Genomic DNA, 17,525 nt, shown 5'->3' on the forward strand with positions numbered 1-17,525 from the left:
TGTTGTTGTTGTTTTTAAGACCAGAAAATTTTTTACTGCTCTGAACTTAAAGGAAATATCTGAGTGTGTCTGTGTGCAATCAGCATTCATTTAGTCTCAGGAATATCCAATTGAAATACAAGAAAAATTATTATATAATTTCCCCCTGTATTAAATACATTATTTGCAAGAAGTACATATATTTGCAAGAAGTTAATAAATCATTGTTTTCATCCCAGTCCTTTTGTTATTCCTTTCCTTTAAAAAAAAAAAGTCATTAGTACCTCAATTGCTTAAAGAGTAATGTGCCTTAGTTTCCTCATCTGTAAAATGGGAATAATAATAGAGCATACTTCTTTGGGTTGTCATGAGGATAAAATGAGATAATATTTGTTAGGTGCTTTTCAAATCTTAAAGCATTTTGTAAATGCTAGCTATCATTATTATCTTACTGGTGTGCTACTTCTTCAGTGTTAAGAGTGACCCTTCCCAGCCCTTTGACATTGTGTGATTTTTGTCTGCCTCTTTACAGAAATTATTCATAGTGAATTCCAACCAACTTCCTCAAGGCTTTGCTCTAGTTCTAAAATAAATTGCCAACAAAAGTTTTAGGGAAAGCAAACATTCTTATATACTTTCAGTAATTTAGTGTTTAAGTAAATAATGTTGGAAACATAAGTTTCCTTTTACTGTAAAATACGGAAATAGTACCTAAAGTAGCTTACATTCTAAAGAAGACCATATGAGTGTGTGTGTGTGTGTGTGTATATGTAAATGTGTGCCTGTGTGCGCATACCTGCATTCATGTGCAAGGGTATAGGGGAATCTTGAGGGGGAATAGAGACCAAGAAGAGTCTCATGAAGAATTTAAATGTCAAGAACAAACTGTTTCCTATAGATGATTATCTAATATGAAACTGCCTATTCTAGCAAGGAGTCTTAAAGTATAGTATAATGTTTCATATAATCCAGTTTAAAAAAAGCTGTATTTTCATACTTTATATGCTACAAGTTATTTTGGTAAAGAACATTTATTCAACTTAAAGGACACATATCATCTTTAGGTTCTTCCTCCAAAATTTCATACACACACACACACACACACACACACACACACACATACATATACACATATATATATACACATATATATGAAGAATTTCAGCAAGTAGTCACATATGCCATTAAAATACACATTAAAGCAAGACATCTTTTTCCTAAGGGATAATTGGAAGGGCTTATCTTCCTAGTCTGAAGAGTAGGTTTTTTAGCACTAGATCCTTATAGATTTATAACTACAGATTATAACCTAAACATTTTTGGCTGAGACCCAGAAAAAATTATCAAATATAATTCATTTCCAAAAGGCATGTTATTCATAGACTTATAATAATTGCATTGATTTATTACTTTGGTCTACTAATCTAAGGGTTCAGCATCCCTATTCTTAACATATTTTGTACATAAAATTAAATCAGCATACAAATATTAAACCCTACTTAAACTGCATTATGATACAAAATAATTGCACATTGTTAATGCTATTTACAAATCATGCATCAATTTTATTCCACCATAGAAATAAAAAATGCATTCACAATTAAGTCTCTCTCTCTAGTAGAACTCAGTCAAGTAAGACAAACACTCCTAAATTCTGACTCTAAAACTGTTCATATTCTTATTGCTGTAAAACACTACTCTAGTATCATTATGAAAGTACCTAATATATTTCTGTTGTCGCTTCATTTATTACATGCCATAAGGGGGCTGCATATCTTTAGTGTTGGTTATGCACAATTAGCACTTAGTTATTATCTTGTCACTTTAGTCCATACAAGACAAACTTCTTTAATGCAAGAAGTCAGCTAATCTTCATCAGTCAAGCAAAGCAGACAATTTTTGTTACCCTGAATACAAAAGGTTTTCCATGTAGGTGATGCTTTTTCCTAGAAGTTAGCTTGGAAAACCAATGTCTCCAATAAAACCATGATAATGCATGGTGTTCTACTTTGGGCAGCCAAATAATTGTAATCATTTGCGTCTTTTCAAGTGAAACACAAGGCAAATTTGTAGTGATAGATAACTTTCCCTATGAGAAATTTTTTTGTTGTTTCTGAAATGAGATATCATGTATGTTAGGTAAAGTTATTTATCAGGTTTTGAGTTCAAATATTTAATTTTAAATATAATTAAAATGAAAATCTCCAACCATTAAAATCAAGTCATGCCTTTTAAGGCCTAATTGGCCCATTCACAAAATTCTAACTTTCAAAAACCTCTATTTGAGAAACTATTACTTCTAGATATAGAAATATGTTCTAAATTGCCAAAGAAAGGTGAATTAAAATCTTATCTGTGTGTTGATTCTTCAGGATGGAATATGTATGTAGGTACAACTTTTTATACTCAAATATTTCTCTCCCTTAATGATAATATGTAGCATTTCCTAATTTTAAATGAGTCAAAATATAATACAATGATTTAAGTTAGTCTTCCTCTAATATCTGTTAATAATTTGGGTCTTTTGAACATTTATTAGGATTTGAGAAAAATCCAATATAATAGTATCTTTTAATACCGACCTCACATGTCAGGAAAAATAGAGAATAAAAAAGAAACAGCCCATAAGGGATTGACAGTTTACTTGGGAAAAGGAGACATCACACAGAAAAAGTATACAAGACAGTATAGTCAGGAAGCAAAATAAGTGGCAGAATCAGTGCTATTAGAGATTATTGTGTACTCAGGTACATACTGATCATTGGAGTAGTCAGAAGACTTAATGGAGGAGATAAAACTCTAGGTCTTAGAAGATGGAATGCTCCTTAAGAGTAGGGATGACTTACTTATCCTTCACAATACCATAAACATAATGGGGCTTGATAAATGTTGAAAATTTAGATAGGAAAGATGATGAAGGTTATTCCAGGCAAGTAGAAAAGAATGAAGGAAACATGGTATAAACAGGACGGTGGGAGGAGTTTGTGTTAGGGACTCAAGGAAATAAAGCTGGACAGTACCAGATTACAATGTGCTTTGAATGACAGGTTAAGCATTTTCACTATGATTTGAATGGCATTGTGCTTCTACTGTAGACCTCAAAGTCATGCCAGATAAACTCGATACAACGTAGTGAGAACTTAGAGAGCACTTATTATGTACCAGGCACTGTGCTAAGTATTGGGAATATAAAGACAAAAATTTTTCTCCCTACGTGGCCCTTACATTCTCTTCAAACATTAATCTTCTTAGAAAATGACTTTCAATAATATCCGGAATAGTTTAGGAGGTATCTGGAGGTCATGAGGCCAGATAGTAAGCTATATAGTAATCCATGTAAAATGAGATAGTCTTTATGAAGCACCTGGCACATGGTAGATGCTTAATAAATGCTTCACTTCCCCCTTCTTCAACTGCCTTTGGTGATGAGGGCCAGGACTAGGTAAGTGATGGTATGAAAATGCCAATAAATATTTTGCAAATATGTTAACCATTTGTGCCTGACCTGTGGTAGAGCCTTCCAAGCGCCTATTGGTCTGATCAGCTGTGTACCTTGTCCCCAACATAGTGATGTTGTTCTGGTCCTCTTTGAGCATGAAGCACAACAACCAACTTTGCAACTATAAAAATGTTAGAGATCTCTGAAATCAGCTTGGCAAATAAAGTATGTTCAAAGCTCTGCTAAGCATAGCTGGAAGAAAGATTAAATAAAATCTAGTCTCTTCCCTTCAGTTAATAATCAAGTGAAACAAGTGATCACAATCTGAAAATGATGTGGGGTGGCATTAAAATCCTTTCCAGTTGTCTGTTACCCGAGTGTCTCCCTGAAATACAGAGAAGAGAATTGGGTCCTACCTGTTTTTAAAAGTGAAGGGTGGGACAGTTAAATTGCAATTTTCTGATTTAATTTGCCCTTACCCTATTAGGAAGTTAAGAGCTGTAGCCTATTAATGATCCTTTGAGAGGATGGTAATAACAGAAGTAAGTCCCTTTTTTAATTTTTTTCTACAGCTTTCTTTTCGCCCTTACCAAACATCATCATGCATTTAATGCAGAAGTGTTTATTATGTATACATTTTTAACCCATTCAGAAAGTTCTCAATACTTTTATATGAATTCAGCTAAAAACTAAGCTACCAAAACAACAAAAACCTTAGCTATAAATCTTGTATACTTTTGTATTATTGGCATTGTAGGAAAAAAAAGAGGTAAAATTATATTTTAGTCTATAAGTATTTTGGGTATGAAAATGGTAAATTTTTTATCTATTCCAAAGTTGTCAGGATAGGGATCTTTTCAATGGTTTGAATTTTCAATAAAATTAATATAAAATTATTTTACATAGAACTATATTCTACTACTCTATTTCCTAATTTATTCTAATATCGTATATTTTCAAATGTGAGAGCAATAACATTGATGTAGTAAAACACTAGCTTCATAATTTTAACATTTATACGTAAATTCCAATATTTAAGCCAATCCTAGAAATTTTAAAATTACTTTGTAAGTGCATGTTTTCCCCTTTTTCATCTTTGTAGGCTTTCAGAGAGTATAAATATTATATATAAATATGCAATGTTTTGGCCCCTTTTAGGGCCCAGAGACAAGGTTCTGATTCTTAACAGCTGTGTGACCCTGGGCAAGTCACTTAATCTGTGTTAGACACTAGAGAACTTCAAATGTCCCTTTCCTCTCTAAATATGTGGTCCTAGGATATCTATAACAAATATTGCAAAGCATGAGACAAAATGGTGAAGTTAGGAACATTGGACTTGGAATCGAAAGATACAGGATGAGTCTCAGTTCATTTATTTTGAGCTTCAGTACCTACTTGTAAAGGAAGAGCCTGGTAAATCATAATGCTATGTGTGAGGAATTGTTTACTGCTATGAAGACTTTAGTATGATGATAAACATTAATATATAATTGGAGAATAACACTTTCATAGTCCGTATAGGGGGAAAAAAGTATTTTTCAAAGATAAAAATAACAGTCTGACTTGAGCTATGGTTTTGATAGCTGACATGTTTTCATTTATCTTAATATAAATTTGGTTATACTAATGTGAATTTTGTAACACTTCAGGGTTAGTTAGAGGAGATGAAAAGAGTATCTTTCTAGGATATTCTTTTTAATCTGGAAACAAACTCATAAAGCATAAAGAAGAGTTTTAATAGCTTTAGTTTTGACCTAAGTATTGATTTTATTAAGTAATTAATATTCACTTCAGCAAAACATATCGTTGGTCTTAAATTATAGTTTGTACATAGTGTGCATTCTATTTTGTTCCATCTCTGGGAAATTTTTGTTTTGGATGGAAATGTAAAAGATATGTCTCCCAGCCAAACATTTTTTTTTTCTGTTTTTGAGTTTGGTTTTAATTACCAGTATAATCTAAGACCAAGAGACGTTTATTAGAGTAACACTTCTTACATCATTTGAAATTATCATATAATTTACAACTAGTAAAGGTAAGAAAAAAGCTCAAAAGCAAACTGTTTAAAGTTCATTATACTAGCCTTGACCTCGAATAATGCCAGGATTTCAAGATCATTGCATAAGCTCTCCTTTCAATCAACAGCATCAGCAGGCAGTAATCCTAGAGGAGGGGGAAAAATATACTCCATAAATAAACAGACCAATTTTCCTTTAAGAGGAAAAACTAATTCTTTTCATTCCACTTTTTTATTGTGCAATTCCCCCCTATCTACTTTAGTGTAAGGATAAATTTCCAAAACTACCCAGTTGGAAAATAAATGGGTTCATTGTTTGTCCAGCATTCCAATCTTTGCAAATGTAAATCAGTCCAACTGCTACTCATTGAAGCCTCCAACTTCACAAAACATTAAAGGGTAGCTTTCAATACACAATTTAATCTGACAATCCACTTAGATTTCTACTTGAACATCATTAGAAATTGACTGTCTGATAAAGAGAGGCCACTATCAAAGGTCAGTCAGGTCAACTTGTATAATTATATGTCTGTTATACTGGGTCAACTCTAGCAGACACTACTGTTTGAAGGTTAAATTGTTACAATTAAATACATATATAAACCTTCCTTCCACCCCCCACATAGCTACTGAGATGGGGTTAAATCAGCTCTAAACACTGTAAGCATTTATTTCTGATCCCAATGGTGAATAAAGTCTCATCATTTAGAAATTCTGCCACTACCCCCCAACAAAAAGCCTCTATTAAGAATATTATTGTCTAAATAGATTAAACATTGCTTCATGAAGTAAATTGCTTAGTTAGCTAATAAAAATGGTTTGCTTTCTTCGCACCAATGTTCCCTGTGTTAAACTCTTTGTTTTACTCTGTTTTAAGTTGAAATACTGTAAGAAATGCCACTGTAAATTTTTCATTGTTGGTGAACTTGCCACAAACAAGGAATATTACCCTACAGCATAATCTGTTAAAGGAACTTTCATACTACAAACCTACTTTTTTTCACTTATAAATCATTAAAATTTAAATCTTTTAACAAATAGAAAGTGTTAAAAGAGGCTTAATTTCTAATTGGCCTAGTTATTTTGATGTTTTTTTTTCCTTTTTACAATGTGGATAAATGGACAAAACAATATAAATGCTTTTATATTCTTTCTAGGAAAGCAATAAAGTTCTACTTGTTTTTCAAGTAAATAGTTTTTATATATGCTCACCCTAAATAAACCTGTTGTACAAATATGGGCCTGCTGTGCAGACAGCTTATCTCTAGGTAAGATTTCTCTTAAGATTTAAGATTAAAATTAGAAATAAACATGTAATGTTTCAGTAAAGTGCTAAATGGCTATTTAGTTTAGTCCCCTTTATTATGATAAAGCATTGTCTAAGCCAAATATCAGATTTATAGAATTATGTCATTGATGTAGAACCATATTTTTAAACTGTGACTCTACAATGAAATGGCCTTAAATCTGTCAAAATGATTTTTTAAATATATTTTCAGATTTTGTGTCGGAGACAAATTTTTCTTAAAGAATAACATGATCCTTTGCCAGACGGACTATGAGGAGGGTTTGATGAAAGAAGGTTATGCACCCCAGGTTCGCTGATCTATCAACGTCACCCCACTAAGAATACAAAGCACTACATTCTTTTATCTTTTTTGCTCAAAATGTATATAAGAATTGACACAGGAACTTATTGGATAGCGTAGATATAGAAAACCAGGATGACTGCGTGGAATAAAAGGAGGACTGCAACTGTATGTAGTGAAATTGCTCCCATTCAGAGTTGAATGTTTATTATTAAAAAACAAAAGGTAATGTACATATCGTCAGATTCTCTTGCTTGCTCTTTGTTTTGTGTCATTTGGCATGAGATGTTTATTTTGGACTATTGTATATAATGTATTGTAATATTTGAAGCACAAATGTAATACAGTTTTATTGTGTTACCATTTGTGTTTTGTTTTGCTTCTTTGTATTGTTGCATTTAGTACAATCAGTGTTTAAACTTATTGTATATTTATGCTTTCTGTATCTACCAGCTATTTTAAATGAGCTGTAACTTTCTATTAAAAAAAAATTAAAGGGTGTAAATCCCAGTAAATGCTACGCACATAGATAAAGCAAGTCTATCTATGTTAAATATTTAAGAAAACAAAAGTATTCTAGCAGCATCCACTACTACTGCCACTATGATGAAGGGTCTTGTCAGTGTTTTCATTATAAGACCCCTATTTTCAGGGGCTTAAAGATCTGGTTTTAAAAAAAATGCATTAAAGTTTCATCTAAGAATAAGTTTATTTTTTGTCAACTTGGAAAAAGTGGCATTTTTAGAATATATCTTTAAATCATGAAAATACTTATTAATGATTTCAGATTCTTGTGCTCAACCTTCTTAATATGTGTCATGATTTTTGCCAGCCTTTAGTCCCCTTTACAAACTAGTGCCTTTGGTTGTCATGTATTTTTTCCCAAAGGGTTAATTTAGAAAAAATGTTACTACCCCAGTGTAGTAACTTAGAAAACTATCAAAGTTCTTGTAAAAACTTTAAGCAACATGTAACCCTTGATTTTTCCACACAATCTGAGGTCTTTTAGAAAAAAATATTTAGAATTGCACATAAATTTGCTGAAGTCTTATTTCTATACAGTGAAGCCATGGCATCCTCTCAGCAATGTTACTTGTGTCTCAGAACTGGATAATGTCTATCAAGACCAATTGAAAGAAGAGAAACAAAGATTGGATAAAACACCATAAAACTGGTTATATTTTATTCTGCATTCTACCATCCTTTTAACATTGCAAACTGATCACTTTTAAACTTGTTTCTCACACTGCCAACTGTTTTTATTTAAATTTAAAGCAACTATTCACTCAAAATTCATCACAGAGACATTGGAAATCTGTCATTACTTTTTTTTTAGGAGTGAAATATTATTTCTAGGCTTACCTCATAGTTTGCAAGTGAGCAGATTTATAGAAGACAGAACAATTATAGAAGATGTGAAGACATGATCTCCTCTTGGGTGGGATTCATTCAATTCAGTCACTAAAGCTGTTCTCACACAGGCACAATGAAGCATATAATTTGCAAAAGCAAATGTGGTGCTATTAACATTTTGTTTTTGTTTTGCTGTGCCTATAGAGTGAACTTAGGTTTTCCAGTGGTTTTGCAAAGTTGTTTTGTCCTACAAATATACAAAGAATGGAAGTTAAGGGTAATGAATGCATCTTATATCTGTTTTATTTTGCTTTGTTTTAGTCAAAAGTATATTTTCAGACTGCTAGTCTGGATGTGAGATATTTGAGAACTTGAATTTAAAACAAAGCTTCATAATCAGTGTGCATTTAAATCTGGAGGAAATATGCACATGTACACATTTTCTCAATACTTGCCAAAGGTTATTTTAAAGAGAAGTTAATGCTTTGGAAAGTGAAGATAAGCATTTTAATGATATTTCATAGTAAATAGTTATGCATTGAATATCACAAAAGTGTAATTAGTACAGAGACTAAAATTCCAGATGAAAGTTACTTACTTTATGAAGAGAGAGACTTTTCTGGAAAGAAGGGAAGAAGTGACTTTCATAATATTGCCATGTCATTCTTGTTGGAGAGTTATTTGAAGTGAGATTAAATCTAATACTGACTTTTAAAATGTAAATTATTTTACATATTGTTAATATATCAAAATACCTAAAGTAAATTTTGAGCAAGCTTCATCTTGTTGTAGAAGAGATTCCTGCATCAGATGGATGGTTGGACTAGATTGGCCTCTCAGGTCTCTTCTGATTCTTTCATCTAATTTTAGGTCCTCACTACCAAAAGGCCAAACTTATTTCTTCTTTTTATTTCTTTTCTAGTACTTCAAAATTCTTATACTTACAAGGAAAATAGATGAACTGGATTATTTATTATACCCTTAATATGAATAAATTAAGATCTTAATCTTAGAAACTTAATTTCAGAGAATTTACCCATTGACTCCTTAGGTCAGCATCCACCTTTCACTTTTAATAGTGACTTTTTTTTTTAAACTTTGTGCAGCCAGGTTGTTTACAGTATACTATTCAGATTCACTGGATTGTGGCAAGTTTCCTCTTTACTTTGTACTATGTAGATTTCACATTACACTTCATTTTCCAATCCTCCAGTACTAGAATCAACTTAGTTTTGTTTTGTTTTTTAAAGAAAACACAGTTCCATTCACAACATATTTCTTACAAAATCTTTATGTTGAAGGATCAGGGAAGCACCACTTCTCAAGAACACTGACCAAGTTTTAAGCTGAAATGTTTGTAATTTTACTTTCATCTTGCTTAATAAATATCTTCTGATCTCTTTCATCCATTTTTATACTTAGATTTATGCTTTTAATAAAAAGGTTATAACACTGCTTCAGTTGCCTTTAATTGTCAGAAGGTTAGGTGATCTATAGAAAGCTTGAACTAAGCCTATGGAAGAGGAGGAAGATGTTTAAATGCATTGACATGCTTATGGCATGGGTTAGCCTGAACAGATAAAGTTTTCCCACAATATTGTATTTAGTATCTCAGGAATAGGTGGATTTATATAGCAGAGGAAAATTGTCAAAATTGATAGAGCATAACTGGCAAAATTTTATACACATAACTGTAACCAATCCATTTTGAAATTATTATTCAAAATTATTATTAATTATTTTACTCTCAGGATAAAATTATCCATTTATTTAATAAATTAAGAAAAAAATCCCACTAAATTCTAGGGTGTGGGTTTTCCCCCAAAATAAGTTATTGCTTAAATGAAGCAAAGTATATATGAGTAAAATTACAATGCTGGTTGTTGTTGCTCTTTTTTGAGTGTGGGGGGGAGTTAGAAGTATGTGAATATTAACCAGTTAGAGAAATTATATGTACCAAACTTACTTATTGTTCACTTAAGTAAATTTCAATACAATCTGTGATTTTATTGTAATAGGCTATAAACAGCAGTAACTTGGAATTTTTTCACATGTGGAAAGAGGTAGAAAATGCATTCTCAGTTGGGGGAGGGATGGGGTGATATCAGTGGAGTGGAAGGGGAAAGAGGTACTTCAAATCATCTAGTTCCTTCCAATCCAATAAGCATTTTAAAAATGTCTACTATGTGCAAGGCATTGGAGATACAAAGATAAATGAGATAGTCCTTTTCCTCCAGGAGTTCCCCAGGGGTGGGGAAGGGGAGATATAACATGTAAATAGGTAAGCATATACATGGTCATTTGAAGGAAATAAGAGGGATCAGAAAAGGTTTACTGTAGGAAATGACCCATGAGCCATTTGAAATGAAAGATTCTAACAGGTGGAGATAAGAGGAGAATGGGCACTTCAGGCATGGGAATAGTCTATGCCAAGACCCAGGATCAAGAAATGGAATGGCCAATTTATGAGACAGCAAGTTGGCTGGTACATAGAGGGAAGGAGAGAGACATAAAATTCATCTTGAAAGATAGATGGGACTCAGGTTGTGGAAGTTTTAAAATACTAAGATGATTTGTATTTTTATTCTAAAGACCATAGGGAGCCACAGGATATTGTCGAGTAATTAGGTGGCTCTTAAGCTTTGCAAAGATTATTTTTGGTTTTGTGGTAAGGATGACATCATATGGGGAAAGGCACAGAACTAGAAGTCCAATTAGCATTTCCAATAGGCTTGAGAAGAACTGAAGAGGCCCTAAATTGGTGGAGAGATAACTGTGAGTGTAGAGAGGTAGTTGATCTGAGAGTTGTGAAAACAGGAGGAAAAAACTTTGCAACAATTTGGTTCTAAGTGTTTAGAGAGAGTGAAGAATCGAGGACAATGCTGAAGTGGCGAACATGGGTGGGTTGAAGAATTGTAATGTCCTCAACAAAAATAGGCAAGTTTAGAGGAAGGGTGATCTTACGGAATTAGAAGTATTATTTTAAGTGAGTTGTGTCTGAGACATCTCTGGGCCAGTTATTTGAAAACATCTAATAGAAGGCTGGTATTTAGGCCTGGATATATAGAATCATAGATTTCAATCGGAAAGAGATCTTAGAGGTCATCTATAGTGCTTCAGTACCCTCACTTTTAGAAAAAGATAAAACTGAGGCCCACATAGTTTGACTAGCTCAAGCCCACACAGGTGGTGTCAGAGGTCTGGGAATCCTCTTAAAAGAGATGCAATACTAAGAATGTAAAAAGAAATGTGAGACCAGAAGAATCTAGGGTACTTTTTGTTGTATCCTGTACATGATAATTCATATCCTGCCTATGGTCTCATGCAGAGACCCAGTGCACCCCATCTATACCTCCACCTCTTAGAATTCCTCATGTTGATTTATCCTTTCAAGGCTTAGCTCCTATATGAGGCTTTTTTTATGATCCCCTAGCCTAGTTGCTAGTGCCTCATTGTTCATTGTATTTTTATATTGATTTATTTGTGTTCCTTTTGTTCACTTTCCCTCCTTCCATGACCCCAACCCCAGAATGTAAATTCTTTGAGTACTGGGGACCACTTTCCACATACTTTTGACATCACGACTTTCCCTATTGTAGTTTAGATATATTGGGGGCCTGCATTAGAAATTAAATGGGAATTTGGGGGGTAGTTTTGTAGAAGTCACAGACACTATGCAAAGTCTAGCAGATGACAGGGTCTATGACCAAATACATAACCCACATTTTACAATAGGGTACTGTAAACATCCCATAAAAGAAAAAGAAAAATTTAGACTTCTCTGGTGTCCAAGGGAGGGCCAAAAATTTTACACCGATTTTCCACATCTCAGGGGCTACGCCGCTAAACCATGATGTGGAAGGAATACGTGTATTTCATTTCTGCCTAACAGAGTCTAGAATAGGGAACGTCCAGTTGAGGAAACTCCTTTCTCCCCATGCGGGTCATCATGGAGAGCACCATTATAGCTAGTAGTTTTAGAGAACTACTTAGAGCATTGTAGAGTTCAGTAACTTGCCTAAAGGCACAGAAGCTACTTTGTGTCTTCTCACGACACAAGTTGGAACTTTGCCAAAAAAAAAAAAACTCTATGCCCTGCTACCTTGCACATATAAGTATTCCCATATTTAGGGAACAGGGCTTGGATAATGATCTAGCAAAGGAACCTGGACTGATCAGACATCAAGGAAGAGAAACAGGAGAGAATATCATCATGAAAACCAGAAATGATCAGTGGTATCAAATGCTGCAGAGAGGTCAGGGAAGGATAAGCCCTCAGAAAAAGGCTATTAGATTTCATAGTATAGAGATCTTTGATTATCCATCCATCCATACACTTCTATTTGTCTTCTCATCAACCCCCTAACACCATGTTCATTCATACCCACACCTTTGCTTATATACTCAACTCAGATTACTGGCACGTCATTTTTGTTCCTCTCCCATGTGTATAGAACAGGAGTTTCAATATGGACCTTAGCTTACGTTCCTCCAGGAAGCCTTCTCTGACCATTCCAATCCAATTAGCAAGCGTTTATTGCCTATTTTGTGCCAGACACTGTCCAAGTTTCCGGGGGTACAAAGACAAAATTGAACAGTCCTTGCCCTCCAATACCATGTGTTTTCTTGGGGAAGATGTGTATGTAAATAAGTATATACAAAGTATATAAAAAGTAAGTTAGGGAGAGAGAGCAAAGTGAAAGAGCATCAAGAAAGGCTTCGTGTATATGTCACTTGAGGTGAGTTTAAGGAAATGAGGCATTCTAAGAGGTGAAGGTGAAGTATCCTTAATTTTCTAATGTTTGCATGATTATTAATTGTATATGCTTCATTAGTGGAGAACACTTGCATTTCCTCAACCCTTCTAATGTCTTTTATCTGACACATAGTATCTGATACATCAAAGAAGCCTTCAGATTCAACTTACAATGGAAAAATTAAAAAAAAAAAAAATCTAGGAGAGACCAGTCTTCTAGAGTGCTCATTTTGGAACTCAGATTGCAAGGGCCTGAGCATTGAGTGGGAAAAGAAAAGGAGTGGCAAATATGTAGATGTCTTTTTAGAGGAGTTGGGTTGTAAAAGGTGAGAGCAAGATAAATGCATATATGTGTGCATATGCTGATTGATATTGGTATGTACATACAGAGATAGAGAGACAAAGCATGAAAGCACTTGAAAGGTTTCTAACTCACATGTTATCTCAATTCATTCTTAGTTTCAGTCCTGTAAGGTAGATGCTATTATTACCTTCAATTTCCAGTTCAGGAACCTGGGTCTTAGAGAGGTAGAGATTCCCCTCCTTCCTCCAACCCTACACACTATATTTATTCTGTAAGTGAGTAGTCATCCTGACTCTAAGTCCATCATTTTGTTAATCATGCCATACTGGATGATAGACAAAATGGCTATGGGAAGGTGATAGCACAGGGAAGACAGGACCACCAACACTTTAAGCTCCTTTGGCAAACTAGGTTTGTTCCCTGATCTCCCTGCCTTCCAGAAAGCCAATGGGGCCTCATCCAATGGGACCCTTCTAAAATGTCTTTATAGTAATGTATATTCTTCTCAAACCTAGTAATGACTATGTATTTAGCATGTCATGGAATAGCCTAAGAAAATCTCAAGAAATCAGCCTGGAGATAAAGAAAACTTGGGTCATGCATCTTCTCTTTCTGGGCCCACTGTGCCCAAACATCTAAGCCAGAAGTAGGGCACACGTATGGGAATGTCAGGCAGTACTTCTTGCAGCTCTGGTTATGTACACAACTTTTTCTCACAAACACAGTAAGAAATGATTGTGGTGATGATAATGATGATGGGTGATTGAGGTGTTTTAAATGATAATGATATTCTTTAAGGCAATGGAAAGAAAAACATTACTCCATTATCCAACAGTGTATGTGACTTGGGGACAAGGGGGGAAGATACTTAAATGTCTTTGATGCATATTGATACCTTTTTAAAGTGCCTTTATATTGATGCACATTCTTTTCAAACCTCCCAATAATGGGTATATATTTGCCATGTCTTGGTTTTGAAAGCTTAGGAAAATCTCAATTTATTCAGAGAATTTTCCCATAAATTATTCATTAACTCAATAGTGCATAATAGAAAAGATCAATGAAAAAAGGAGTTATGCTTATTTTGATTACATTGTTGCCCTTATAAATGGAGCTACTTCCTTTTCATCACTGTTTGCAATTGGTTCATTATTGGGCTGAAAACAGTATCATATTTAACACATGACCATAGGTAATAATAGCTAGCTAGCTAATAATAACTAGAATTTAAATAATGCTTTAGCATTTTCAAAGCACTTTACATATGTAATTTCATGTGATTTTGTGTGATTAGCTTCATAAATGAAAAATATGGGAAATCTATTACATACAAGGGTTTATGTAGTGTCAGAAGTAAGAGACAAGCCTCCCTGGACCCAAAGATTTTGCTACAGCTTTCTTATATAGTTCAACTGATTAAAGTTTAATGCATTTCTAGTTATTAAAAGGTTTTGTTTTTACGTGTCTAATAAAGGTTAAACCTTCCACATAAAAACAGTGTTCATAGACTTAGAAATTCCACTCTGCTTTGAAATTCCTCATGTTTTAATCTGGCATTTTCCTGAAGTTAGTAAAATTTGCTTAACATCACTATTGAAACCGCCCCCCGCCATACCATTAAGTTTTTTGCTTATCAAGTCGGGGATAAGGTGCAATATGAAAAGAAAGCTTTCAAAAATCCAATACTTATAAAGTGACCAGGCTCAATTCTTAGCACATGGCACTCAATAAATGTTCGTTGACTCTCTGACTAGAGTTGCTCCATTGTCTTGTTATGGTAAATGCCATAACAACACCTTTTAATATAAGTAGGATGGTTTCTTTTGAGTAAGGAGCATTGATTAGCCTATGGCAGATGTTAACTTTGTTTAATTTTAATTTAAAAGATTTGTTTTTAAAATAAAAAATGTAAATTCAATGATACACATATTTGAGGTTACAAGTTATGGAATACATAAAATTATAAGGTTGAAGTAGTTTTAGGTCATCTAGGTGTCATATATTTAAATTCAGACCATTGTAATCAAAAGTAAACTGAATTACCACTGGAGTTGAATAGCCATAAAATCTGTGTAGCACATCTCTTCACTATAAACAATTCCCTTTCCATTTGTATATGCTATCTTATCCTGAAAGACTTTTGTGTATATACTCCTTGGTCCACCCAATATACTAGGAGCTTTCTAATTTTCTTGACAATGAATGGATGCCAATATGAGTTGTATATACATTGCTCTGGCCACCTGACTAATCTTATTTTCAGCTATATAAGAATGAATATATACATACCTACACACACCATGATTATATATGTATATATGTATATATAAACATACATATGTATATATATGCAGTATGTTTATGATGTGTGTCCATATATGTGCACATGCACACAAATACAGATCCACTTGCAATCCCATTATCCTATACTACACATTTTCCAGCTTGTCTATGACTTTACTAAAGTGACCAGAATAGAATTCTGATAGGAAAGAGAATAATTGAACTATTACCTTCACTTAGGAAAACTATAAAGTCACTCTTTATGTAGCCTAAGTTACCATTAGAATTGCTAATATGACGGAAATGGTGTATCAAAGTTTTGACTCAAAGATTTCTCTGCTAGGGAAATACCCCAAGAAGGTCAAAGACATAAAGAATGATCCCCAGATACAACAAAATATGCATAGCAGCAATTTTTGAGATAGAAGGGACATTCTTCAAACAAGGTAGACATTCATCTGTTTGGGAATGGTTAAACAAACTATGGACCATATGTAAAATGAACTATAACTATACTGTAAGAAATGGTGAATATGAGGAAAGCATGGAATAGCATATAAATGACTACAAAGTGAAGTAGGGCCAGGAAAAGAATGAGCAAAGTAACAACATAAATGGAAGGAAAAGAATATTAAATTGAACTATGTATAATTATAATTATTGACCTTGTCCCAAGTGAAAAGATGAGAAAATGAACCTTCCTTTTTCTTTGCAGAAGTGGGGGACTATGAATGTGTGTTGTGGAGTATTATATGCACTGGCAGACTTGGTTGATGTATTCATTAGTTTTTCTGAATCACTTTCCCCTCCCCCTCTTTTTTTTTTTTTTTTGTTCTTTTGTAACTGGCATATATCACAGCAGAACAAAATTGGCTGGGTACTCGCTTTTTTTTTTTTTAAGCTTGTTCCACTCAACACAAAAAAGGAGAAAGCTATTTCTTCCCAGAGCACACCTTTCTCCTCCAAACTATGTAGCTCCAGGGTTTGACTTTCTTAGCTCATTCCCCACTTACTCCAATTTTTTGCTCTTCTCGTTGGAGACTAGAGATTCTTCTAGAACTCCCACATTCAAAACAACCTGGCGTGGCTACAACAAAATGCTTATTTAGCCTAGGGACCAGAAGGAAATCCCTAGATCCAGTTAAAATTGTATCTTTTTGGAAAGTTTATCAAATATAATTAATAAAAAATCATCACCACACAGTTTTCTCACAATAAGCTCATTTGCAGCAAGGTATTAAAACATTTTAGACAGAAACTTAAAACTCTGACCTGGTTAAATTTTATACATTTTCAGCTGACTTCTAGTATCCTCCATTAGTGCTCTTTCCCAGTATGCAATAGATAGAGAGACATACAATATAAAACATTCCTCTTTTGATTGTGAATTTTATGTCAATGAAAGGAATTGAATCAAGTGTTACAAAAGATTTTTAAAAAAACAGAAACTTAGAAGTAAAATCCCTGCTATTTATAGACAGACATAAAAATAAAATAGAAAAGAGTGAGCTAAAACATATCACTAGCCTCTCAAAGAATGAGGTACAATTCATTCTCTTCTCAACTGGGAATGTGCATAGGTAAAGATAGCTTAACATCTCCAGAAACAATTTTGACCACATAACCCCAATTCCCATTCAAAATGCACACTCTGTCCCTGTTGATCACTCACTTACATTAGCAAAGTTCTCTTCTGTCTTCATTTTCCGCAAAGTTGCAAATTCTTGTCTTTCACACTATTGCCATTTCACACAACTTTGAATGAATGAAATGAAATTTTAAATCAACCCCCCCCCCAAATGCCT

At 33.7% G+C, this 17,525-nt stretch overlaps 1 protein-coding gene across 2 annotated transcripts in view; it reads left to right on the forward strand.

Annotated features, from left to right (window-relative positions):
* Nucleotides 1-7,040, forward strand: part of LMO3 (LIM domain only 3) — a 67,087-nt gene extending 60,047 nt beyond the window's left edge. For both annotated transcript variants that reach the window (XM_027838907.1, XM_027838908.1), the window contains exon 4: nt 6,935-7,040. In XM_027838907.1, coding sequence (XP_027694708.1) covers nt 6,935-7,040 — 106 coding nt within the window. The remainder of the gene's footprint in view (nt 1-6,934) is intronic.
* Nucleotides 7,041-17,525: the final 10,485 nt, after the last annotated feature.

This window comes from Vombatus ursinus, unplaced genomic scaffold (assembly GCF_900497805.2).
Source record: "Vombatus ursinus unplaced genomic scaffold, bare-nosed wombat genome assembly UNPS02014830.1, whole genome shotgun sequence".
NCBI classification, from domain to species: domain Eukaryota; kingdom Metazoa; phylum Chordata; class Mammalia; order Diprotodontia; family Vombatidae; genus Vombatus; species Vombatus ursinus.